Here is a 26,557-nt window from a genome sequence, read left to right on the forward strand (position 1 = left end):
TTGCTCAAGAGAGAGCTTACACGCTAGATCACTAAGATATAAACTTCTGACATCAATCTATGCTCCATATTATGTTAACCAGGCAGTTTAAAAGATGCCATTTAAAATCTTTTCTTTCATCTGTTGTAATTTGAAGAAAATGTATCATTGAACCAATGTCACTTTGCCATTTTAAATTTTTGGTAGATTTACTCAGAGGAGCAGAAGAGAGGCCTCCATTTCTATGAAGTCTCAGCCAGAAATACTGCTGATAGTGTGGAAATAGCAACTCCAAATCAATAGAAAATCGCCCTCTGTATTCATCAGGAAGAACGAGGCACTTAGGAGAGCTGGCCTTGGTGATGGGTTAAGGTTGAAGAACGGTCCAAGGTGGGAACAGAAGCAGAAGAAGAGCAGGAGAGCTCCGTGCTGTTGATTGTCCAAAGGTCAATTGGCAGCTTTTCTTGTTATGCTTTACTCCTTCTAAAGATGTACAGAAAATGTTCTTTTAATGTACCAGACAGATACAGAGGCAGAAGGGAATACGTGGGTAGAACATTTAAGGGCATATTATCCTCTTCAACACACACTTCTATGCCAGGTGCCTACCACTTCCAAATAGGCAGCTGGAAATGAACCCTAGGATTCCATAAAGTCTCTGAGAGCTGTTGATGTGAACAGCACCCAGTGAGCAAGCTAAGCCGTCAAACTATCTCCATTTCTGTCTCCTTGAAATTCAGCATACAGCTGACTGCATTTACGCATAGCAATCAACTGTGATAGGAGAAATCCTCCTCGTTACAGTAAGCAAAGACACAGCTTCAAGGCAGGGAAACAGTGCAGAGAGAGAAGGTCAAAACAGGTGCAGAGAAATCCTGTTGGTAAAGAGTGAAAGTATGGGCTTCATGTGGGTGATTTTGAACTATCCAGGTCAATTATGGAGAACAAAGCTTAATTGTTCCCTTTACTTAAATTTGCACTGCATGGCGTAAACACACACACACACACACACACACACACACACGCACACCTGAAACGTGTGGAACATTTCAAGGCGTAAAGAAACACTGATTCCTGATGGTGCTTTGGGTATGATGTGGTTTGCTCACTGTCAATAGTTCACAGAACATGTCTGTCTGCTTGTGGGTCCACCAGGTTGATTCTAATTTAAAACTTCAAACATATTGCCACATAGAGCTGTCACACAATAAACACAGATATTATTATGGCTAGTATCACTACACAATTATTGATTTCATCAGGCTTGATTTATGATAAAATGCCCATTACAAATATGAAATCTGGTTGTCCTAATTTTGGACAAAATTTCCCTTCGTTTATAGCTAAGCTATAAATGTGTTGTTTTGTTCATATATGTGCATAAAGGCTTCTCTATCTGGGTTGCATATGTTTTGAGGACACATCCTGTGTTCTGTCTTACGGTACACACTATAGAAGTGGTGATTGTCTGATAAGAACAGCAGCTTTCGGTAAAAATCTACATATTGATTAGACTGTTTCCAAAGAAACTGACTACAATACATGTGCAAATCATGCATGGTTTGCATGAAATCAGTATTCTGTAGAGTTGTTTATTTCTTCGTATCTCTGTTTTTTAAAAGAAAAAAACACTCATTGTTACTCCACCTCTACATACCCCACCTCACTGGAGGCAGTATTCCTGGAAGTGCTTCTCCAGGTGACTCTAGCTGATGCACAAACTCTTCCTTCACTCAAGGTAGACTGGTGAGGCTGGGGGTTCAAACACCAATCGTTTTTACGTACCATGTTTCCCCAAAAATAAGACCGAGCCGGACAATCAGCTCTAATGCATCTTTTGGAGCAAAAATTAATATAAGACCCGGTCTCATTTTACTATAAGACTAGGTATAATATAATATAATATAATATAATATAATATAATATAATATAATATAATATAATACCTGGTCGTATATTAATTTTTGCTCCAAAAGACACATTAGAGCTGATTGTCCAGCACGGTCTCATTTTCAGGGAAACACGGTAGGAGGGAAAGCAGTGCCACAACACCAGTCACATCATTAACCTCGGCTTGCTGCACAACCACAATTCAAACAGTTAAAGGGATGGTGGAGACAGTTGGAATTATAGGGGATCACAAAACTAACCCCCTAGAAAATATGCCCAGCCATGTATATCACACAGACAATGGGTTAAACAAGCATTAGGACATCTAGAAAACATCTTTGATATATATCAACAAATAATAAGACGAAGAAGGGGCAGCCCTATGGATACTACCATCTGCCTATTAAGTATCACCTTATTGAAATGCTCCATCTATGGAGAAGGCTTAATTAGAAAGTATCTTTTTCTTCTCTGTATTTACATTAAAGAATGTAAATGGTCTCGATAAAGTTGGTGATGGCTGCCTGAATCACCTTCAGTACAAGCAATTTCTGATTTATGAGCTTAGAGCTGATTATGTAATCTCTGCTCCATCTTTTTTTTTTTTTTTTTAATTGCCCAAATTTTGGACCACTGCTGATCAGTATACCATAATCAAAGGTCAAGAGGGAGTAAGAGATTATGGATGAAGGTTTGGTGGTGACATAAAAGAGATCTACTCATTCAAACATGATTATAGATTTGTACCACCTAAGTGATCTCATTACTTGGTACCACAGATAAACACAAGTGTTTGAGTTTGATGCCTTCAAGCCACCAGACCCATCGCTTAGCTGAAATTGCATAAAATCAGGCCTTTGACTAATTTTCCTGAATTGTTTATTCTGACACCTGAACTCTAACACTCTAATTCACACAGACACACACACACACCTATTGCCCCAACTTCTTAATTACTCACTTCCCCTCTAATACCTCACCTTATCCCCGAATCTGAGACTCAGAATTTCCTTAACTACAGTTTAGATATTCCCATGGCTACAATGCTATCAGATATACCAGGCATATACTTCACACAACTCAGCCCAGCCTTCAGGATCTCATGCCTCTATGCCCCCGGTTTATAAAAGACATATTAGAAAGATACAACACATATCTGTTTAGATGTCCCCATGAACTTGCAGTATAGAGCTTGACTTGAAAAACTTGAACACTGGAGTTCTTCTTATTTTCCTTGCTATCACTTAGACATGGACCCATCATTCCTAATTCATGTAGTATGAAATTCAGAAGCTGCTTAACTTTGTAGATAGAAGTGACATAGCAGAAGTGGTACCACCTCTAAGAATTAATCCTAATTTGCCCCATCGTGGACCATTGTCTGTTATATCCTTCAATGCCACCTATAAAGGGGCCTTTGTGATGCATTCTATTATGAATTTAGGACCAGAAATTTCTCTTTAAAGAGTAGTAGCCTTTGCCTATGAGATAAGAGTTACATACCCTCTTGTGTATTCCTTTTTATCTTGTCTGCCAGGAATCTTAAAGCTAAATTAAATGCTCATTCTCAGAAAATACTTTGGGCTCTGTAAGTATGATTCCTTGTGACATTCCCCTTTCAGGGTCTCTATTTTCTGTTTTTATTTTATCAGCTTATTGCACAACTATCTTTTATTGTGAGCCTTTTCACAGCCTTTGAAAATGTGAGTTATTGGCATTATTTTTAAAAGTAACTTCATCCCATGAAAAATACCCAAAAAAGTCCACATCTCAGATGTTATCATGTATAAAATAAACTCATTAACTCAGAAAAAAAGGAGGAAATTGAGGATATACATTTTTAATTCAATACAATAATTTAGATTATAGAAATTATTTATATGAGCATTTAGATGCTGACCCTGTCCAAAGTAATGCACTACAGGCATGTTCTGATAATTTTACAAGACTTAATATTATAATAAGATTGTTTAAATAAGCATAATTAGAAATAGCTTGTAAATCAAAGTTTAAAATGTGAAAGGCAATCAGAAATGGTTTAGCAGGTCGAGTTAAATTATTGTGTAATTATCTCTGTTATATGTGCTTTCCCCCCATCGTTTGCTCATTTACGTTAGTTGTCTGGTTGTAATTGGATTTGAACTTTTCAGTTTCAATGAAGCTTTACATAAGAAAATTTATTATACTGGGGGGAAAAAATCTGCACAGAAGCAGTATGTAAAACCAACCACTGTTTGTTTTACATATAATTATCTTCTCTTTCAGCCTGGGATGTGGACTGGCTCTTGTGCAGCTCAAATCTGTATGGGATTGCCACTTGATTTACAGCAGATGACCTAGCGTCATATAAAAATAACTTACTGTATGATGTGCCTCATGCCCTGTAAATCAATGGTTTGAATACAGAGACATCTTAATTAGTGCCAGGGTAGCAAGATCGGCCTCCTCCTTTCCTATAGCATTAAAACGGCAAGTATTACAAAGCAGTGCTTGTTTTAAAGTTGCTTCGGAGTGGGGCTCTATTATGTCAAGTTGGGAGTTATAAAGTGAGAGTTGCCATCAAACTGAGTGAAAAATCAAGCACAAGGTTGTATAAGTAATAGCCTGTGAGGGGTGGGACATGCATTTGTTAAAATATTGATCAGTGCATTTCTGTATTATCATGGGCTTGAAGAGTTGAACAGGGTGTTAAATTATGACTCTGAACACAGAGGAGTCATCCATCCTTCCTACCCTGTTCCTTCAAGAAGCCTCTAAATCAATGTAGCACACATTTATGGTATTAGACACAATGAGGTAAATTACTTGGAGGCTCAACTGGGGTCTCGCCCCACAACACACCTGAAAATTAAGAATCATTATAAAAGCCTCATAATGAGGAAGCTATATTATCCATCACTGATCATATCCGAATCCCAATGGTAAATCAAAGATAAGATGCACATAGTTTGATCTTGAAAATTTAAGGGCAGCATCTCCCAGGCTTAAGCCTGGGAGAACTTCTGGGGGGAGAAAACACAAAAACTATTTTCCTGAGTTTGCAAATGGTGAAGTGAAATATAGAAATGCAAGTACACTGTCCCTCACAGGGTACCATGTTTGGTCCCAGGACTGCAATTGCACAAGTTACTGTTTTCAGTTCCAAGGAACTGAATAGATTTTAAATAACAAGCTGAACCTTCACCTAGTCCTGTATTAACTACAATTGAAAACGGAAAGATTCTGACTGAGCTGGAATGGAATCTAAGAAGAGCTACTTTTTCAGAATCTTCTCAAATTCAAGTTGTATCTTTTTAAAGGAAAGAGGCTCATCGATTTTTTTTTTTTTTTTAACTACTCTTAAATGTTTCCTCTAAGTGATGAGTAATAGCTTACTGGATAATTAGATATACTCTCTTTCTACCTTAAAATAGGATTAGATGACCTGACCAGTGAAATTTCATCCTCCTGGCTAGCCTTTCACAGGACATACCAATGAGCCACAAATTCACTGCATCTTGCTGTAAGACCTGTTGGAAAGCCATCCGGGAAAAAAAGACAACCAGGTTCAATAAATCCAAGACTACGTGAGGTATGAATGAACAGTTTCAGAAAATTGGTTCAAATGCAATAATACCTTGGCCAGAAGACAAGGTCTAAACCGTTTGGGGAATTAGCTAGTCAGATGTAACAGAATCTTGCAGTGGAAATGCAAGCAAAGGTGTGATTGGTGCAGGGAGAGATGCACCTTCTGAAGAAGCCCAGTTCATTACAATACCTGGAGAACTGCTGCTGCAGGCCACGCATCTGAATTCTGTTGCGTTCGGACTCCAGTGTCACCTCCTGCAGCCGCTTCTCACTCTGAAGACGCAAGTGTCTCTCCTCTTCCAATTCATGTATCAGCTTCTCATGCTATAAAAGACACAAAGGAAATGATTTTTAAGAAGCTGCTTCTTAAATATTATGACAAAAATAATTAGTAATGGCTGTCGGTTACTAAGGGCTAAAATGGATTATATATGTGTGTGTATATAATATATATATATATATATATATATATATATATATTCCATATACACACACACACACACATACATATGTATTAATTTCATCCTTGTTACAACCCTATGAAGTAGGTTCTATCATTAATCTCTTATTATAGACAAGGAAACCAAGGATCAGAGACATCTAAGTAATTTATCATAAAAACCAGAAGGTAACAGGTTTTCAATCCTGGCTGATTTGACTCTAATGCTTAAATAATTTCCACTCAACCAGGTGGCTTCCTGTGCAGATATGAAGATCTATGACCCAATAAGACTATCACATACATAATAATTCAAGTAATAATGACTGAGATCATTAGTGCCTGTTCAGAATTATTTCATCTCTTCAATCTCTAGTATATGCTTTAAAGAGAAAATTACTGTTTTATAGAAGGGTCAAGAATTTCAAGTTAATTAGACTATAGAACTCATAAGAATAATGTTAAAGAATTCGTTTTTATTTTGTCCAGTTAGGTTTTCACAGGCAAAATTAAGCTAAACCACCCACTGTATTTATAATCCCAGAAAACTAGCGCATCTCACAAATCAGTGTCAGGGATTAAAAGAGGGATGAGATGACCCAAAATAAATGGTTCAGCAAAACTCATTCCTGGAACTGGTAAAAAGCACACAAGATCAGAGCCTCCTACTGAGATGGGTTAGCTTGCCTGTCCCTAGGTAGACAGGGAGGTCCCTGGTGGAATAAACAAAGACAGCCATATCCTAAAACTCCAGGTTTTGAAATCACTCCTTTGCTCCAGGACATAATATAACAACGCCTTGAGATTAATCATAAAATTCCTTTTGGCCTGACAAATGGAGCAGATCTGATAGATAAGAGTGGGTTACTTTGCTAATTCCTTTAGGATGGGCAAGCAGAACAAACCTGGTAGACAAATTTTATTAGAAGGCGCCAGTTCCCTTCCTCAAATAAGTTCCCTTCTTCAAACAGCTCCCCTTCCCCAAGCAGGCAGGGAAGGTATAAAAGTAAGAGCTTTTGCCTCAGTCACGGGCACCCCCATTCAGGACACCCTCCCGCTTGGGAGCTCTGACCCTTGGCTTTCAATAAATTATCCTCTTTTTAAAACTCTTTGCCTCTCTTGGGTCCGCGTTTCCATTCTTCGGGTCTCACAAGACACAATCCCGGCACTCACTCATTCACTCCAAAGTCCCCTACGTCACCTGGGGACTCACAGAGACATATTCCTCCTTCACTATACTCCTGATATTACTAATTCAACCATGCTAATGTTTTTGCTTTTCTTTTGCTGTTGCTACTGTTTTTGTTGTTGTTCTTGTTGTTTTAGCATGTCATGCCGTTATAGTTATTGCTGTTACTAAATTAAGAACTTTGCATACAGGATATATAGTCTATGATGAAAACCAAAGACTCAATACCTGATTATGAGGAACCTAAATTCTTAAAGGGAAAGAAGAGAAGCCGAGACCTCAGTTTCCAAATACGTTAAACACTATGACTCTACCATGCTTTACCCAGGATGAAATAGGATCCATTACACGGGGCATATTTACAGGAAGTGATAGCAAAGATAGATTTTCTCCAGCTCTAACTCATGTGGGAAAAGTTCTCCTGAAGACCATGAAGGAAACATTAGATCATAATCTGGAAATGAATCAAGGTCATCTGAAAATACTCACATACCACACTGCCTCTGTACCTTTCACCATGCTCTTCCTTCTGCTTTGAAAGCTCTCTGCAGTCTCTCTATTCAAAGCCTAAGGTTCCTTCCAGGCTCAGCTTTAAACCATCTGCTCTAGATTGTTTCCCTTATCACTTCCTTGTTATTTCCCTGCCTTGAGTTTCATCAGCACCTACTATCTTTATACCCTGCAGGTCCTTACTTACTATTTTCTGTTATTATTTTTCAAGTGCATTTATTATAATTCTCCAACTAAACGAACACTTGCTTGAGATTCGGACTCTGTCTAATGTACATGTATATTTTGACAGCCTATTACCCAATGCACAGTACTACTGAAAATATATTTGCTTATTGATTATGAAGCTGGCCTTTTGCTAAGTCAGGGATGTAACTTCTATGTCCCTAATTATCCAATGGTCCATTTTTAACCTCCCGATCAGTTACTTCTATTGGAATCAGAAAACGAAAAGTCAAAATCAAGTCTTTATTCTGTCACTCTCCAGTAGCTTTGGAAAGGAAGAAAAACATGGTTATGGGAGAGAAATATAGTACTTAAAGTTGCATCCCTGTAAAAATAGTTAAAATGGAAAGTTTTATATTTTACCACATAAAAATAAATTAAAATATAAACTCTTTACTTAGTTATTACTCATAATCAACAGCACTACTCTCTGTATAGACACAAAGGATTAAAAGGAACTTGAATAAGTCATATTATCGAATTGGAAAGGCTGTGCTTTGATTTCAGAAACAGGCAATAAAAAATGGTGTACGTTACATTTTCAAATGCATATCCTATGAAGGGTGTGAAGTTTTACAGATAAAATGTCCCTTTCTTCAAAAGTAAAGAATGTTAACATAGATTCACTAATTTCTATATTAAAGAATCCCCAAAATCTAATAAGGAAGAAAGTTTTCCATATGTATAATCTTTCTGTTTACTTGATTAATGCCTTTTCAAATATAAATGATATCCTTACAACATAGAGAAAGTTTTAGGGAATTCTAAGACTAATAAAGACAAAAGTTGTTTACTAAAATTTGGTCTTTTCAAAAGGTATATATTTCCAAAACTATGGAAAAAAATTCTTATCTAAATTATAAAACATGGCTAAATGTAGCAAGAGAGTGTATCAAAGGACTGGCCAGATATTTTTCTTTTTATTTATTTATTTATTTATTTATTTTTTTTGGGGGGGGGCTAGCTGTATCCTGGGTGTAAACTGATTTATCCTCAAAGTAATTTTGATTTTCTCCCACAGGTTTGCTCTGTTTCTTTTACAGCAGGGAGATTGAAAGGGAGTCGAGAGAGAACGGTTGGGTGTTATTTATATGGTGCCATTAGGTACTGAAGAGCAGTAAGTAAAAGACAATATCACAGAAACCTGGGTTACTAAATTTCTGTGGCGACATCTCTAGGGCTGAATCTAAGAAGTGACATGAAAGACATGTTCCCGGGAAACTTTGCCAGCTATGTCTCTTCCTTCCCTTCAGAGACATGGGCTTCACTCTCATTCAAAAGGCAGGTTTGAATGCTCTTCTCAACAAAAGGTGACTCCAAGTGAGTGCACTTTCCACCCTGTGTTCTTGTTCTGCTGCAATCTCTGACTCTGAAATAAGTCCTATGAGAAAAAATTTCAATTTGGAGAGCACATCACATTTTACAAAATGTTCCCACTTTCAATGCTGTATCTAGTCCCTCAGAACAATTCAGCAAAGTCAGTTGTTAGCGACTCCATTTAAAGATAAAGAAAATGGAGTCAAGAGAGGGAAGGAGTTTGCCCAGGTCAGAAATGACAGCTCTGGGACCAGAATCAAGTTTCTTGGACCCCAAGTCCCCATTCTTTTCCCCCCTAATACAGTCAGTTCTGCTACAACACTTAATCTTAAAAGTGCAAACTTATTCCAATGCAGTTGATATAGCAGGGGCAATTTGAGCATGACACAAATCTCACATTTGCATATGCCCAATTTCATTCACAAGAAACATGAAGCAAACACAGAAAACTACACCCGGGGGACCTAGTACAGAAATACACAAATCACACACATCTCTGAGCGACTGACCAGCACCCTCAGTCTACCACCCATGTTATGAGTGACTGCCATCCATAGCTGCTAGTACAACTTGCCAGTGGGCACTTCCAGAAGCCAACTACATGCCTTTTCAGGGTAAAGGGTCATATTTAGTGTATTATTCATGTATTTCATAGTCATTTAATACATGAAAACTTAGCTGCCATTTTTCTTAGGTTCCTATCTTTTTTTATGTGTCACTGACAAAGATTTTGAGTATCGTTTTCCAGTTCCACTTTTCCCACAAGCCCTGTGCTGTGATCTTCAGGAGCACATATGTCATGTTACAGCCGAGCTGAGTGCACACATCCACATGGATTTATTCATTCTCTCAGAACATAATTGTTTACTGAGCAGTTACTATGTGATAGGAACTAAACCAGAGAAGAAGACCAGCAATGAGCCAAATAAACTCAAAAAGACCAGCAATGGCTTCTGACGGCAGTAGACTTGCACACAACAGAGAAGGCAGGTACTAAGTAAACCATCACACAGGTAAATATATTAGAATACAATGATAGCTAATTAAGGGTTTGCTGAAAGATGACAGAAAGAGGAACTGATTTTGTTCGGTGGATTAGAGAAAGACTTCCCTGAGGAATTAATGTTTAAACTGAGATGTCTGTGATGATTAGTAGGTACCAGCACTCTGGGCAGGGTGAGTAGTGAAGGGGAAGTCTTTAGTCACAGATGGGAAGAACAAAGAGAAAATTGTGCGCCGGGAGCCCGGTGAACAAGGGGTTGGGAGCGACATATGATAAAGGTGGACCAGTAAGACACAGAGCATGGGGGACCATGAAGGCAATATTAATGATGTGGGATTATATCCTTAATGAAATAATAACTCATTACCAAGGTCTAATCAAGTGAGTACTAGGATCTGATAAAGATTTTGCAAAGATTATCTGACTACTCTGTGGAGAAAGAACTGAATTACGAAGCTAAATAACAGAATGGGAAAATAGTTCAATAGAGGATGGTGAATGCTACCAACTTATAGTTTAGACCCCACCGTTTGCTAGTCAAATGGTTTTGGACGAGCCACTTAACTTAAAACTTGACTATTTTTAGCTAGTTTTCTCTGTATATCAGGGTGAGTAAAATTGCCCAAGCCAATGTCATAATATCACTGTGAGGAATGAGAAAAATAATGTATGGTAAAGCACTATAAAAGCTTGAAAGTTCCATAACAAAATAAGATATGGCTAATATATTATGGCTTATATTATCTAATATAGTTTAGCTACTTTTGATAAATTTATAAATACTTGAGTCTTTAATGATCGCTCCATGTTAAATAAATATTGTTGTTATATATTTCTTTAAAAAGCTCAAAATGTGTGTGTGTGTGTGTGTGTGTGTGTGTGTGTGTTTTAACTGGATTAAACTCGAATAGTGAGGGGAAATTCATTTTAAAACATATTTTAATGTAAGAACTGAGAGACTAACTTAATCACAGATGCTATCTAAAATGTATATAACCCTGTGTTTAGACTTCCATAAGAGACACTTTTTTTATTAATCCCACTACCTAGTATGATTTTAAACAGATGGCTTGCTCTGTGGTGCCAAAACTGCAGGGGTTAACATACAGATTTCAAATATAGAAAGTTAACGAATACCTCTACCCTAGATCTAACTATATTTAGCAATTCTACTTATATCAGTGGGTGATAACACTGGTAGTTTGTTATTCTGTATTCTGTAAAGTTTGTTACAGAATATTTGAAGAACTTGGAAAAAAAGGGAATTTTCTTTACTTACGGTGGAAATTCTAGTGTCACCATGTATGGTCATGTTAAGTGAAATATCCACCATAACAGGAGAGGCACATCTCACACACTCCAAACACTCCATGTCAGCCCTGTTTAGTGACTGACATGAGGCATCAACTTATCTCAAAATATTCTCTGTTGACTCGATGCTTAAGAGATACATGACAATACGAAGTCGGACAATTAAGTTCACAACCTCATCCTACAAAAAGGGCTATGTACCTCATTGCTGAATATCACTATGGTCACCTTCAAAGTACTCCCCTTGGGAAGCTATGCACTGATGCCAGGGCCTGCTCCACCTTTCAAAGCAATTTTGGAACTCTTTTTCTGGAATGGCCATCAGAGCTGTCATCGTATTACCCTTGATGTCCTGAATGTCATCAAAATGCCTCCTTTCAATATTTCCTTTATCTTCAGGTAAAGGAAGAAGTCCCTGAGATCAGGTGAGTAGGGAGGGTGTTCCAATACAGTTATTTGTTTACTGTCTAAAAACTGCCTCACAGACAGTGCCATGTGAGCTGGTACATTGCGATGCAAGAGCCATCAACTATTGGCGAAAAGTTCATGCAGCCTTTTCATCACTTTCAAATAATAAATTTGGTTAACTGTTTGTCCAGTTGGTACAAATTCATAATGAATAATCCCTCTGATGTCAAAAAAGGTTAGCAGCATCGTTGCAACAAGTTTGTGCACTTAATTGTCAGACTTTATATACAGAAAACTCTATGTTTCTGTTTCAAAAGATTTCCTGATATGTGTTCCAGTTATAATATTCGTACTGAATAATATTTTATGATCAAAGAATTATGGAGGGGGGATATTAACACCCTTGGATTAAAAACAAAGAATCTAAAAGGTAATGAGAAAAGAACAGAGCTCATTAGAGAAGGTCATAGGGATGAAATGGTATTTCTGGGTATTGATGAAAAAAAGTGAACTAATTAAAGAAATGTGGAATCTGACAAACAAGTTACATATTGTGCAATGGGGATTTTAAGTTAAAAAGATTGTTAGATAAGATAAGTACATTTGATTCAATGATACAGACATAAAGCATGTAATTAACACTCAATAATAAATTTAGAACTTCAAGATCTGCTTAGATTTGCTTATTAATTCATGTCCAGACAGTCACAGATATAGCCACATGCTTACTAATCAACATCCAATGTATGTTGAAACATTTTAAGATTACACAGAGTCCTAGAATAACCATTCTAATTCTCTTGCTACCTATTGTGAATTGAAAATTAACAAGTGATTACTTTTCTTCAGAAGTCCGTAAATCAAACATATACCATCAACATAATTAAACTGTTATGTTTTCATGAAAACTAGTTTTTAATGGAAAAATTCTATATTAACCAATTCTATCAAGCCAATGTAAAATGGGTCAAAATTAAGCATTCGTTGTTACAACTAACTGCAGCCACATTTTTGTTTTTTACATAAATTGGAATATATTTTCCCCATAAGGCTCCCTGAATTCAATATCCCCATTAGTTATGAAAGATCCAGTTATCCTAGAAGCAGAGAAACAGATAAGGAACTTAAGAATTGATTTTTTTAAAGCCTGTAGTGTTGGCTGTAATAGAAGAATCAGAATCCGATTTTGAGATTCTAGGATAGAAACTGCCCAATATACATCCGCAGTGCTGATAACATTGCCAAAGACAGACAAAGCTTTTATTCTAAGGAAAAAAAAAAGAAAGAAGAAGCTTGGTTTAAAAAAAAAAAAAAAGTGCAAGAGGAAAGGTGAGTGAGGAGACGGTGGGGGAGGGGGAAGAAATTTCAAGGGTAAAGAAGACAGATGGGCACTTACGAGGATCTTAAAAATGTCCTCGATATTAGACTGCTAGACAGGAACTCAACAAGAGAAGTGTCCCAGGTGAATCACTCCATACGATTACATTTTGTTAGGCAAAAATCATGTGTATGTGTATTACTTAGCAAAAGTATATAGACGTGAACTTTATAGGAGGAGTATTTTCAAAGTAGGTTGTGCAGAAAACATGATAAAATGAAGATTTGGCATGTCCAGACTCATATGGATTACAAAGGTATGTTGGAACAAATTATAACAAAAGATGATATCCTTCAAGAAAGAAAATTAAGTGTTTTATGCGTATAGTCAGTAAACTGTTATTTTCAACTAGGGCTACAAATAAAGAATAAAATAGTAATATTGCATTAACAATATAAAGTAATGCTGTTTTGATTTATATTGTCATACAGCTGGAAAAAAAGGACAGAAAGTTATACATTGATTCACTTCCCACATTTTTCATCACTTTGAGTGTCATGATTTTCACCATCATGATTCCTATGGTGGAGAAAGCATGAGGCTAGTAGTCTGTATTATTATCGTTTTGGTTCTCCCATTAACTAGCTACGCAACTTTGGGAAATGCAACTACCCTCTTTGGCCCTCTTTCTAAAATCCTAAGCTTCCTTTCAACTCTCACATTTCATGCATTCATGAAATTAACCACAACCACAGTAATGGGTTTAGAAGACATTACTCCCAAATATGGCACCTTGGAATATTCAATACCTTAAGGTGAAGGAGACTGAGAACACAAAAGCAGGAAATTCTCTCTGACCTCCCATACCCCTTGGCCCTTCTTCCCTGAAGCAGGTCATATAACCCTCATGTGAGAGATGCCCTCTCTATACCCAGAAGAAAGGAAGACATTCTGATCACCAGAGCAGAGAATTTGGGGCTGAGATATGTATACAAACAAACCTTGTTAAACTAATCTTTGCCACCTGCTATCCCTAACCCAAACCCCTCTGTCTTGTCTATTCTTCACAAATGGATTGTTTCTTTGTCTAAAATGTATAAAAGCTTTCTGCTCTGGTCACTTCTTCTGGTCTTCATTCTCTTGTGAAGGCTGTGTACATGTGAAAATTTAATAAAATTTGTATGCTTTTCTCCTGTGAATCTTATATCAGTGTAATTCTTAGGACCAATCAGAGGCCTCAAGTGGATAGAGGGGAATTTTTCCTCCCCTGCAACAGCAAGAAAAACATAATTACTAATGATTTGACAAGTAAAATGAGATAAAACATAACATCTATAATTTGGGTGCAGGGTGTACAGATATTGGTGTTAGTCATTGTATGGATTTCATTTGATAACGACCAAGGTAACTGGCATCCTTGTATGGATAATTAGGTGGGTGAAGCTGCAGGTTTAAGAGACTGAGAGCAAGATTTTCTTTGCTAGTGTAAAATAGCCAAGGCAGTGTTAAAATGGTAACACTGAGCATTACACAACTGGGAAGAGAGGTAGTGAAACATAGACCCCAGAGGCATTGGTTTTAATTTGGTTCCCAAATAACTGTAGGTCTCAGTAGATGTTGATAGAATGACAGAATCTAAATGATGTCTGAGCAAGATAATTCTTCCTTAGGGTGGATTCCAGAAGTGAAAGACTACTGGAACAGGGATAAACAATGACTTTTTTATTAACGTTATTCATGAGCAATGGTTCCTTGAGATCAGAAAGGCCTTTCTACAGGGTTTTCTGGCTCACTGACTTTTTCTTTTCTTTTCATTTTTTTTTTTACCGTGTTTCCCCCAAAATAAGACCAGGTCTTATATTAATTTTTGCTCTAAAAGATGCATTAGGGCTTATGTTCAGGGGATGTCACCCTGAAAAATTATGCTGGGGTTTATTTTTCAGTTAGGTCTTATTTTGGGGGAAACATGGTATTAAATTTATTGGGATTACACTGGTTAGTAAAATTACATAGGTTTCAAGTGTACATTTCTATAGTACATCATCTGTATATCACATTGTGTGCTCACCACTGTTAGTTCTCCTGTCATCGCCATATATTTGACCCCCTTTACCTTCTCCTCCCCACTTGCCCTCTGGTAACCACTACACCGTATGCTGTGTCTATGAGTTTTTGTTTCTTTGTCTGTCTAATTCTCTTGTTGCCTTCAATTTTACATCCCACATATGAGTGAAGTCAAATGGTTCTTGACTTTTTCTGTCTGACTTATTTTGCTTAGCATAATAATCTCAAGATCTATCCATTTTGTCGTAAATGGCACTATTTCATCTTTCCTCATGGCTGAGTAGTATTCCATTGTGCATATATGAGACCACATATTCTTTATAAAATCATCTATCAAAGGACACTAGTTGTTTCCATGTCTTGGAAATAATGCTGTAATGAACATTGGGGTACATACATATCTTTATGGAGAAATGTTTTCAGATTTTTTGGGTAGATATCCAGGAAAGGGATTCCTGGGTCTTATGGTAATTCTATTCTTAATTTTTTGAGAAACCTCCATACTGTTTTCCATAGCAACTGTACCAATTTACATTCCCACCAGCAGTGTGTGAGGGTTCCTTTTTCTCCACAGCCTCTCCCACACTTGTTATGATTTGTCTTGTTGATGATAACCATTCTAACAGGTGTGAGGTGGTATCTCATTGTGGTTTTGATTTGCATTTCCCTAATAGCTAGTGAAGTTGAGTATTTTTTCATATATCTTTTGGCCATTTGTATGTCTTCTTGGAAGAAGTATCTGTTCAGGTCCTCTCCCCATTTTTTAATTGGAGTGGGTTTTGTTTGTTTGTTTGTTTGTTTTTGAGTTATATGAGTGCTTTATATATTTTGGATATCAGCCCCTTATTGCAGGCATTGTTTACCAATACCTTCTCCCAGTTGGTTGGTTGCCTCTTTGTTTTGTTGATGGTTTCTTTTGCTGTGCAGAAGCTTTTACATTTAATATAGTCCCATTCATTTATTTCTGCTTTTACTTCCCTTGCCTCTGAGGTAAAATTCATAAAATCCTCTTTGAACCCAACGTCCATCAACAAGCTTCTCAGAAAAAAAATATTTCCTCCAAAATCTTTGAAAATCTGATGAGTTGGGGGGCTGACCAAGAAAGCAAGACATTAAGTAAGAAACCAAGTTAGTAGTAACCCTGGTATCCATAGCCAACTGCCTAATTCAGACACATTCTTTCCCCTTACCCCAATGTTTCCTTTATTTGGTCAAAGGCTCAATTCTCTACTTAGAAAACAGCTTCAATTACCCACCATTGGGTCCTTTTATAAGAAGTCAATGATTCATTCTCTTCCCAGGTCACAGATCTTTCTCTGTTGTCATGTTAATTGATCACAATGAACAGTAGCTATTAATTATTCTTTCCCTTTAGGGGTCCTCAGAAGTCAATTTTATTAAGTGCCTTCCTACTTGATTGAAGTCTTAAATACTCTTTGCTGTTCTGTGGATACAGTGTATTTTATACAAGGAAGGGAGCAGGTTTCAGTTCTCTTAGGGATTTTTAACTTCCAGTTCTTGGCCCTGAACCAATCTGTGTACTTTAGAGTGATCTAGATTTACTTATTCCCCATTTCACCTGCACACTCTGTAACTTTTCTGTCTTTACCCCATAATGGCCAGTGGAGAATGAGTGACTTTCTCCAGCAGATTTACTTTCCATTTCAAACTTTGAGTCACTATATTTCCTCCCCTTGCTCTTTAATTTAGAGGATTCTAAGATCTTTTATTTTCTCTTCTACACTCTAATCCTGAACTTCAGCTATATTCACTATAAAGGTGGACACTTGTTCTGCCTTCTCCACCCTGATGTATCTCTTACTTCACTGCCCACCTAATTTATGGTTTATCACAATATTCTCCTAACATTTAACTTAGTTTTTTTTAATTGCATGATGTTATATATTTTGCTAAACATTTCATATATAATTATTATCCCCTATCTCTTCAAAGAGCATGCTTTTCTTTAAGCAGGATTGGGCCTTGTGCTTGGTAATGAAACGCCAGAGAATATATCACCTAGCATTCCAGAAGCGTTCCATACATTCTTGGTGACTTAAGCTGAATCCTCTTGACATCCCACTGCTTCCTTTTTCTTAGATGGCAGCTAGCTCTAGGTTTGCAAAGTTTGTATCAGTTACAACTTTCATTCTTTGATCATTCTTTCATGTTGGCAGATGCTAAGGATAATGGGATGAGATTTTCTTTGGTTTAAAAACCCCATAGATACAGTTCACCCTGTTTGCCATCTTATTTTCCTTACCATTGCCTTTGTTTGTTCTCATCTTTGCTTTTCCCTAACAGCCCAGAGATTGTAATCCTAAACTTCATGTTTAAATCTCTTGCCTGACTAGTCATTTTCACTCTTATCAAGTCAAAACTTTCTTTTCTTAGAGGATTTGCGTGGTTTCCTTAAAAGGCATCTATAATTCCATTTTTTAAAGATAGCACATTTTACTATTCTATTTTGTTCATCCTACTAGATTTTATAGAGCTGTAGGAGGAAAAATCTAGTCAGAGGAAGAATCCTTATATTCCTTCCTTTCTTCAGTGAATGGGTGTAATTATGTGTATGGAAAATTAAAATATTTGCTATGATAATTATTCACTCTTCTAAAAAAGGAGAATAATTATAACATCAACAGCAGGCTGTACAAGGTACTGCTGAAGCTTTCATTTTAATTCTACCAGAGAAATGGCTTCTGGGAACCCAGTAATTAATATTAATTTCTCACAAATAATTTTTATTCATTTGAAAAACACACTAGAATGCCTTCATACTTCCAATTTCACTGTTGAAAAGTCTCTCCAAATAGTTACAAGGACTCGAGAACATTTGAATTGGTTTTTATATAGCCAGCTTCCACTATATTACAATACTAGACTATATCAGAAACCTGAAAATTTAAAACAACATGATATTTAGCAGTTTGCCTTATCCCTGTTAGCAAATGTAAATTTTCGCATTCTATCATCCTGTTAAAAGGTCAGCTATAATTTAAAATATCAATGTGGAACTAATCATGAGTTTTTGCTCGATGCTTTAGTATTTCATTTCATACAATTATCAAAGTTAGAAGAAACTGAAAATATTACATATTGTATAATTAGAGTTCATATTATTTCAGAGAGGTAAGGTTAAACAGATAGGTCATTTTTATCAGGAAATCATTAAAGACCTATACATGAGCTGAGTGTGTACGCTTAATCTTTAGTAAGGGAATGATGTATATTCTTAAAAGACCATCTGTACTTCTTTTTAAAGTGCACTAACCCTTGGCTAACCACATTAATAGGGAAGATTATGATAGATAATCTCAGTTTCTGAGTGGTAGGAAATAGTCACAAGAGGAAGCAAATAGAAAACATAGCACCACATGGTACAAATAATAGTCATGAAAAATAGGCCAATATAGACTATAGTTACCACTAATCAAATGTCAGTCTGACACATGGCTGGGTATTGAAAAGCTCACAGTAGAAATTTCTAGGTCATGACTATAGCTCTTCTGTGTGCAATTTAAGTGAGCATCAGAAACTGTGTTCTCCGGTGCCCTTTTCGTAATCTCCTAGCTTCTCCCCAGTTTCCACTCCTGGCCGAATGTTTAGCTTTCTCTTATTTGAAATTGGTCTCTCCTGGATGGCTTAGTCAGACTTGAATGAACACAACCAAACTGTTAAGTGAGGTTTCCACACAGACACATTAATATTTTCCCCTTTCTATAGGTCTTATAATCAAAGGGAAATGAAAGTCATTACACTTAGAAAGACACTTTAGATCACTAGGTCCAACTAAGGTCCCAAAAGTTGCTAACTGTCCAGGGTTATCCAGCCACCATAAATCTTTGTGGCTGTGCAAAAACACTCAACCCTCCTCTCTGAAGTCTTCTTTCCCAGGCAATTGAAAGAAGAGCAGATTTTCAAGAGATTGGTGGAAGTTTGTGTCTGGAACAGGGTTTATATGTAAAGCTTTTGTCTACATTTATAAATTGCTTTCCTTTGCAATGTAAGCCTTTATACATAAGCTCAAAAATTAAACCCCTAATGAAGATGAAAAAGTGATTGGCAAGATCATAAAACATTTTAATCATTATCACATTAGTGTCTTTTAAAACCTTCCTAGAAAATTTCACCTCCATCTTCAGAAAGCAAAAATGTTAAAAGCTAAGTTTTTTTACCCAGCTTTGAATATTATGAAATGCGGTTCCTTCACTTTTGTAGGAATAGGATATTGATGTTTGCCTCACAAGTGCACATCTTTATATAGGCTAGGACCTCCAGACTTTTTGATCAATGAATCAGATTCAACATATATAGAGAAAATGGTTCCAATTAATGAGATTTAACTGCCATTAATTACCACGGTCAAGCAAAACATGTGCCATTGCATAGGCACACCAAGTCATTACATGCAAATGCCTAGAACAGCAGCTCTCACCTTAAATCAGAAGGAACTACACATAGTCCATACATTACAAAGGGTTCTGTACACTGAACATTATTTCTAAGCAGTTGCTAAATAAATAAAAGTATAACTGCTATAACACAGTGTTGGGACAGGGCCAGGAAAGCAGTTTCCAGGCTCTTGTCCTCATGTGGAAAAGTACTGGCCACCTGGCCACGCCCTCCCACTCTCCCCCACCCCCTTATGTAGCCAGCTGGCTGTAAGCCACTATTATTCTGTATGCTATATAACTGCTGTGGCTACGTCAGCAAGCATGGATGTTGTGCATCCTACTTCCTGCGTCTTGTCCAGCCGCTATCGAGACTGTGGTGCAGGAAGACCCTTTGTTGGGGTGTTGGCAGATGCTGCTTCCTGTGTCTCCATCAGCCACCTCGAGAATATAACTGTGGTATGAACCCTTTACCTACAGCTCCATTGTCCTTTTTTGGGCCTCGCCAGATCCAAGACACTGCCAGGAGTCGAACTCCTGCGTTATACACAGGGAGTCTGCGGCTTTATTTCATTTTCCTTTTTATGTAAAAAGGATCCATCTACTCAACAAGATGGCAGCCACAGATATTAAATCTGCACCATGGCTTGTGGCAGTAGCCCCTTGGATGGGTAGGACAAACAAACATGTATGTACTTTTCAAGGACACCTGCCTAGTCACAAAGAAATTACAAAAACAATTCCAGAACAAATCAAGTGAATGAAAATAAAATAGAAAAGAAAAAATAAGAGATATTCCTACATCACAAATAAGAGTGGTACTGATGATGAATCCTAGCCAAGTGTTCTAAGCACTTCTATATCCACTGGGCAGCAGGCACTATTTCCAAAGCAATTTTTTTTTTTTTTTTTTTTTTTAAGATTATGAAGCTAAAACCATTGGAAATAAATGACAGAGCCAGAGTCTGAGCTCAGGCAATCTGATTCCAGGTTCATAGAGCTTGATTGCCACTTTTTCCACTTTTTTTTTTTTTTTTTTTTTTACCAAGGAGTTTCTTTCCTGGTCTAGTAAACTTTTTCCTCAACCAGTGAACCAGCTGTCACTAAGCCTCTCCCTTTCTATGACCTGTTAGTGATGGTGGGACCTGTTAAAGAGATTTAATAGATGGTCTTCAAAAAATAACGGTGGTCTTTGCCTTTAAGAATATTATAATGATCACATATCAAACAACGAGCCGGCAAAGCATGACTATCTAGAGCAGGGCTTGCAAACTTTCTGCATGAGCTCAGATGGTAAATACCTTAGACTTTATGGGCCATACCATCTGCATTGCAACTAGTGAGTTCCACCATTATAGGATGAAACTCAGCATAGACAGGTGTGGATGTTTTCCAATAAAATTATTTACAAAAACAGGTGGGGAAGTGGGGGCGGCTCAGTCATAGTTTGTGAACACTTAATATACATAATCAATGGACATCTCATGAAAAGGAATCAATTCTAGTCATTTATTTTCCAGGAGATGGTATTTCTTTTATCCCAAATTCATAAACTTCCCAGAAGCCATGGGGATGGGGAATTGTCTTACTATTATCGAGAAACAAACACAATTTGATACACCTTCCTTCCAATTGAATGAAATTGTAGCCACTGTCAACAATCAAAAAGTAAAGTTTGCATTTTCCAGAAAGGATTAATCTTGAGCAATTCTGGAATTCATGTAATATTTGTGCTTGTCAGGCTGCTAGGAAATATATATTTTAATCTATGATTATATCTCTGTATAAAGGCACCAGTTTTGTGTTATACATAGAAATACATTTACCACTTGGTGCTGAGCCATAGCCAATGTCTCTTTTTATTCTCAACTAGGAACAGATACTCCTTCCCTCCACCTGAGAGAAAATAGCATCTGTACTCATTTGCTGCCAGTGTTGTTTAGTGTTAGGGATTATTCAAGTTACTTTATTTCAGTAATAATTTAAAAAGGGCCTACTTCATGTCAATCTAATTTTGGCATTAGATAATTTTAGATATCAATTTTAACATATATATAGATAAATGATTATCTAGTTATACAGATAAGCATTTTGTTTTCCTTTAATATTCCAAGAGCCTCTGAGACAGGAGATGACACCTTTAAATGCTTTTCTATTATGTATTCCCAGATGCTGAAATAAAATATTAACTCTAACAACTCATTAAAATCAAGCAACTCAAAGTGTACTATAAGACCCTTCAGTGTGCATTTTATAGGTCGAAACCGAAAAAATATTTCTTCATTTACCAAAAGTTTAATATTTACTATGTGCTAAATAAGTTTTAACTTTCCTCCACAGCCAGTAATTAAGTCTCCTACGTCACAGCATCTGAGTTGATGTAGAAGAGAAAAAGTAAATTTGCAATCTAGAGTTTGTAACAGCCCTTCGGTCAGGCCTCTTTTATCAATAATCTAACTCCCCAGATTGTACATTTAGTTCATATTTTAAAGACTTCAAAACTTCAAATGTCCTTTTGTCTGTTACTCATTGATTGCTGTTAAACTAAATGTTTTTCACTCTGTAATCAATACTTTCTTATGAAAATAAACCCAGGCATTGACAAACAACTCTGCAGCATATTGCAGCTTGCCAGAGAATGGACAGCATGAAAAACTACTACCCCCAAGAATTAAAAAAAAGATTGCATTGACTCCAGTGCTTATTACAATTTTTATAAGTTTCATACAGCTGAATGACCCCACTGTAACAAGACTTTATTAAATTAGACAGCTATTGAATTGTAAACTTTCTGAGAATAACAATTAATATGCTTCTGTCCTTTATCATGGTTTCAAACCATTGCAATCGTATGTTCCTATTCATTTTTATCTCTTCTCTGGTGACAAAGTCAGCAAAAGAGCAGCGGCTAGATGAAATGAGGGTCCAAAATGTAAATAACAATGACCTGTGTTTCAGGAGACTTGTGTTCCAGGACAGTTTTAAATGGCACTATCTTTTTTGAAATGAAGTTGTTGCATTTTTAGACTCCAAATGCAAGGCATATTTATATGTGGGACTTTTGTTTTACACATTCTGAACTGTGAGTTGCCTGGCTTTTGTAAACACTTGCCTTCCAATTATTTGTCCATCACATGATTTGCTCTCTTAATGCAGATTTCAGTGGGAACTCGTGGTGGGTATGAGGCATGAGCAGCCAGCAGCACACACAAGGTTGCCACAGAAATGCACCACGTGGAATTCTCTCCTTAATGCACTATTCCACTCAGACACCACATTACTAAAGCTTATTACCCAAATTTCCATCAGTAAGTATTTAGTGGCCTGGGTAAATGCTAAAGCAAGTTGAGAATAATAGAACTAAACACTTGCAAATACAATACACAAAAAAACAAGCCATTCAAATGCATACACCTGAAATAAATTATGAAATTTCCTCGCCTCTGTGTTTATTAGCAGAAAAGAAATCAAGGAACAATGATTTTAAATCATCTGAAACTCGCATGTGTTTATCCGAGACAAACAGCAACAAAGGCGTTTACAATTTTTATTAGCAGCTCTTGGTACTTCCTGCCAACAGAGATGGTTTTGCATTACAGTGAAGCAATTCAATGAACCAACCCCAAGGTTTTTCAAAAGATGCTTTTTATTTCTTGTTCCAAGATAGCACCTCTATGCCTTAGCTCACAATTGCCATCAAGTGGATGGACAAAGTCTGGTCTCATTGTAGCTGTACAGCAAATGCCATGTTTCCCCGAAAATTAGACCTAGATGGACAATCAGCTCTAATGTGTCTTTTGGAGCAAAAATTAATATAAGGCCCGGTATTATATTATATTATATGATAGTATATATTATATAAGACCTGGTCTTATCTCATATTATATAAGACTGGGTCTTATAGTAAAATAAGACCAGGTCCTATACTAATTTTTGCTCCAAAAGATGCATTAGAGCTGATGGTCCGGCTAGGTCTCATTTTCAGGGAAACACGGTGGCTGCTTCTGACTTGCAGGCAGTCCAACAAATTACGTCCACCAGCATTTACTAGATACCTACCACACGCAAGGTGTTCTTCCAGAAGCTGCAGATGAAATACACTCTGACTAGGAATGAGAAGGCCAACCCCCTATTATGGGCCCTTCACTGCAGGTGCCAATCTTCTCTAGACGTCAATGTAGGAATTACTTTATTTATCTCTTTATAATCTATAAGGGGAAAAAACTAATTAATGCTACTGTAACTGAGAATAAGGGCGACACCCAGCTTGGGGAAAGCTTTCTTACAGGCAATAACTATCTAATTATGTGAACCAGAATCTCCTGAGCACATAAAATTGGAGTCACTTCTAAAACCACTGATCGAATTCAAGAGACCAATAAATTGGAAGTTATGTGGACCCCCTCATACAATCCTTCAGGGAGATACTGCTCAAGACATGAGAGTGGTGACATATAACTCACTGTAGTGATACAGGAGAGTTAGCATTTGCCTAGGCAGACAGGGAGGTCCCTGGTGGAATAAACAAAGACAGCCATATCCTAAAACTCCAGGTTTTGAAACCACTCCTTCCCTCCAGGACATAATGTGACAAGGCCTTGAGGTTAATCATAAAATTCCTTTTGGCCTGACAAATGGAGCAGATCCGACAGATAAAGAGTGGGTTACTTTGCTAATTCCTTTAAGATGGGCAAGCAGAACAAACCTGGTAGACAAATTTCATTAGAAGGCGCCAGTTCCCTTCTTCAAATAAGTTCCCTTCTTCAAGCATCTCCCCTTCCCCAAGCAGGCAAGGGAAGGTATAAAAGTAAGAGCTTTTGCCTCAGTCATGTGGCACCCTCCCGCTCAGGAGCTGCAACCTCTTCTCCTGCCTCTAATAAACTATCCTCTTTTTAAAACTTTTTGCCTCTCCCTGGTTCGTGTGTCCATTCTTCGGCTTCACGAAACAGGATCCCGGCCCACACCCAGAAACTGCCGGCAGATCCAACATCACCTACACCGGTAGGACTATGACCAGGGCTCGGCATGCACACAGATGAGAACCAGCTGCATCCCTAGTTAGTGAGCCACGTCTCCTGACCTTTCCCGCTGTACAGCCCAGTGTATATGAAAGCCCAAAGGAAGAGCATCTGTAAACATATTTGATGAACCAATTTATTTAATGAAATATCTAATTTATTCAAATGAGTAATTCTAAATCCTATTTAGGCTAATCCTCAGCTTCTAGCATTATTTATTTTGTGCTATAAAACCTATCTTCTCTCTTGGAAGCCTGGGCACCAAAGGGAGGAATAGTAACTTTTAATGGGCGCTGTTAGAACGCGAATTTTTTTTATCTGAAAACCCATAAAGCTCTTAAACATGAATTTGCAAATGTAATTGAGCCTCTAATAGCTGCAACTGATAGTAATTAAAGAAATCTCATTTCCCTAAATTAAACATAATGAAATGCTTTTCAAGATCAAATAAAACTAGAAAATGCCATCAGGGTGATAGAATTTGCCTCCAAAAGTGGTGTTCTGGAGTTTGCAGAGAAACCTCAGTTGTCGGCAAATGCCAGGGGTTTATAGGGTTATGGGCAATGTGGAAGTCATTTCCACTGTATCATATCAATGTTTACTGACTGATAGCAAATCTCAAAGGCAGAATATAGCACAGCTTTGCATTGCAGCACTTATACAAATGTGACAAACATCTTTCAAGCTCCTTCCTCCATTAGGGTCTTGAAAAGTTTGCTATTTAGTGAAATGTTGTCAGCATATCCACAGTTCAACTTGTGTGTTTCATGCATTAGTGTTTAATTTTTATATTACTTTTGCCCTTTTTTAAAGTAAAAATAGCATTTGGGGGCCACAGAGACAGTTTCTGTTAACAGGCAGGGACATGCTTCAATTGCTCACAACTAATCATGGTCTCCCTATTTCTTGATGGTTTCCAAGAAAAAGAAAAATCCAGTTTCTCTCTTTAGTGCAGCAGTTTATCATCCTGGAAGTAAATACATTTTGCCTTATGTTTGACCAAAAAATAGTTTGTGTCTCAATTTAATTCCTTGTTTGGACTTCTACAAATCTAAGAAACAATTAGTCTCCCAACTCTTCATAAAAATGATTTATTCCAGGAAAGAACAGCCTTCTATTAATAGACATGCCACTTCTTTTATCTTTACCCTTACGTATGCTATGAAGTATATTTGTGAGGCTTGCCACTAGTTTTGGACTATTTTTGCCAGATTTCTTATTTTCACATTCCTTTAAAAATGATTATAACAAACAGATTTAAAAAACTATAACAAGAGTTAGGTTAATGTCAAGCTCAAGCAAAGAACCACTGATTGATCTTAGGAAACCCCAATGCTCAATGCTGCCTCCCCACTTTCGTATCCCAAGTACCACCCTACCTTATCCCCCCAACACAAAGAGTCCCCCTCTACCGGGAGCCTCTCATTTGCTTGTTGAAGTACATATAACATGTGGTCAACAAATAACGGCTGATTAATGTTTTTTATCTAACTTTTGGTCTATAATGACCCCCATTTTTTTTTCCTTCATCACTGGTTCCTTGAGTATCTTGCCCACAGAAATGATTTGTTTTCTTAATCCTAATGCATCACGCCTCTTACATTAGTTAATTCATTCATTGACTACTCAGTAATTGCTTACTTCATGCCAGGCACTCAATAGGTGTTGCCAATTCAATTCAGAATTAAGACAAGTTTCCTGTCCTGAAGATAATGAAAATCTAGTCAGTGATACCCCTTTTAAGTAGGACTGTTCTTTGAAGTCATTTTACTTTATGTTTAAAGTAACTGTCCTATGTTAACATTCCTTCCAAATTGATGTCTGATCATTTGCTAATAATTCTATTTGTTGATTTGGGCACTCATTCACAGGTTCCATTTGTGAAAATTCAGTGAGCTATACCAATATGTGCACTTTTCTGTATG

General features: G+C 37.1%; 1 protein-coding gene across 1 annotated transcript in view; it reads right to left on the reverse strand.

The window, feature by feature from the left end:
* NCKAP5 (NCK associated protein 5) overlaps positions 1-26,557 on the reverse strand; it is a 971,300-nt gene that overhangs the window by 417,681 nt on the left and 527,062 nt on the right. Inside the window, exon 6 of the mRNA XM_074327839.1 lies at positions 5,627-5,760. Coding sequence (XP_074183940.1) covers positions 5,627-5,760 — 134 coding nt within the window. The remainder of the gene's footprint in view (positions 1-5,626; positions 5,761-26,557) is intronic.

Source organism: Rhinolophus sinicus, linkage group LG01, assembly GCF_036562045.2.
Source record: "Rhinolophus sinicus isolate RSC01 linkage group LG01, ASM3656204v1, whole genome shotgun sequence".
Taxonomy (NCBI): Eukaryota; Metazoa; Chordata; class Mammalia; order Chiroptera; family Rhinolophidae; genus Rhinolophus; species Rhinolophus sinicus.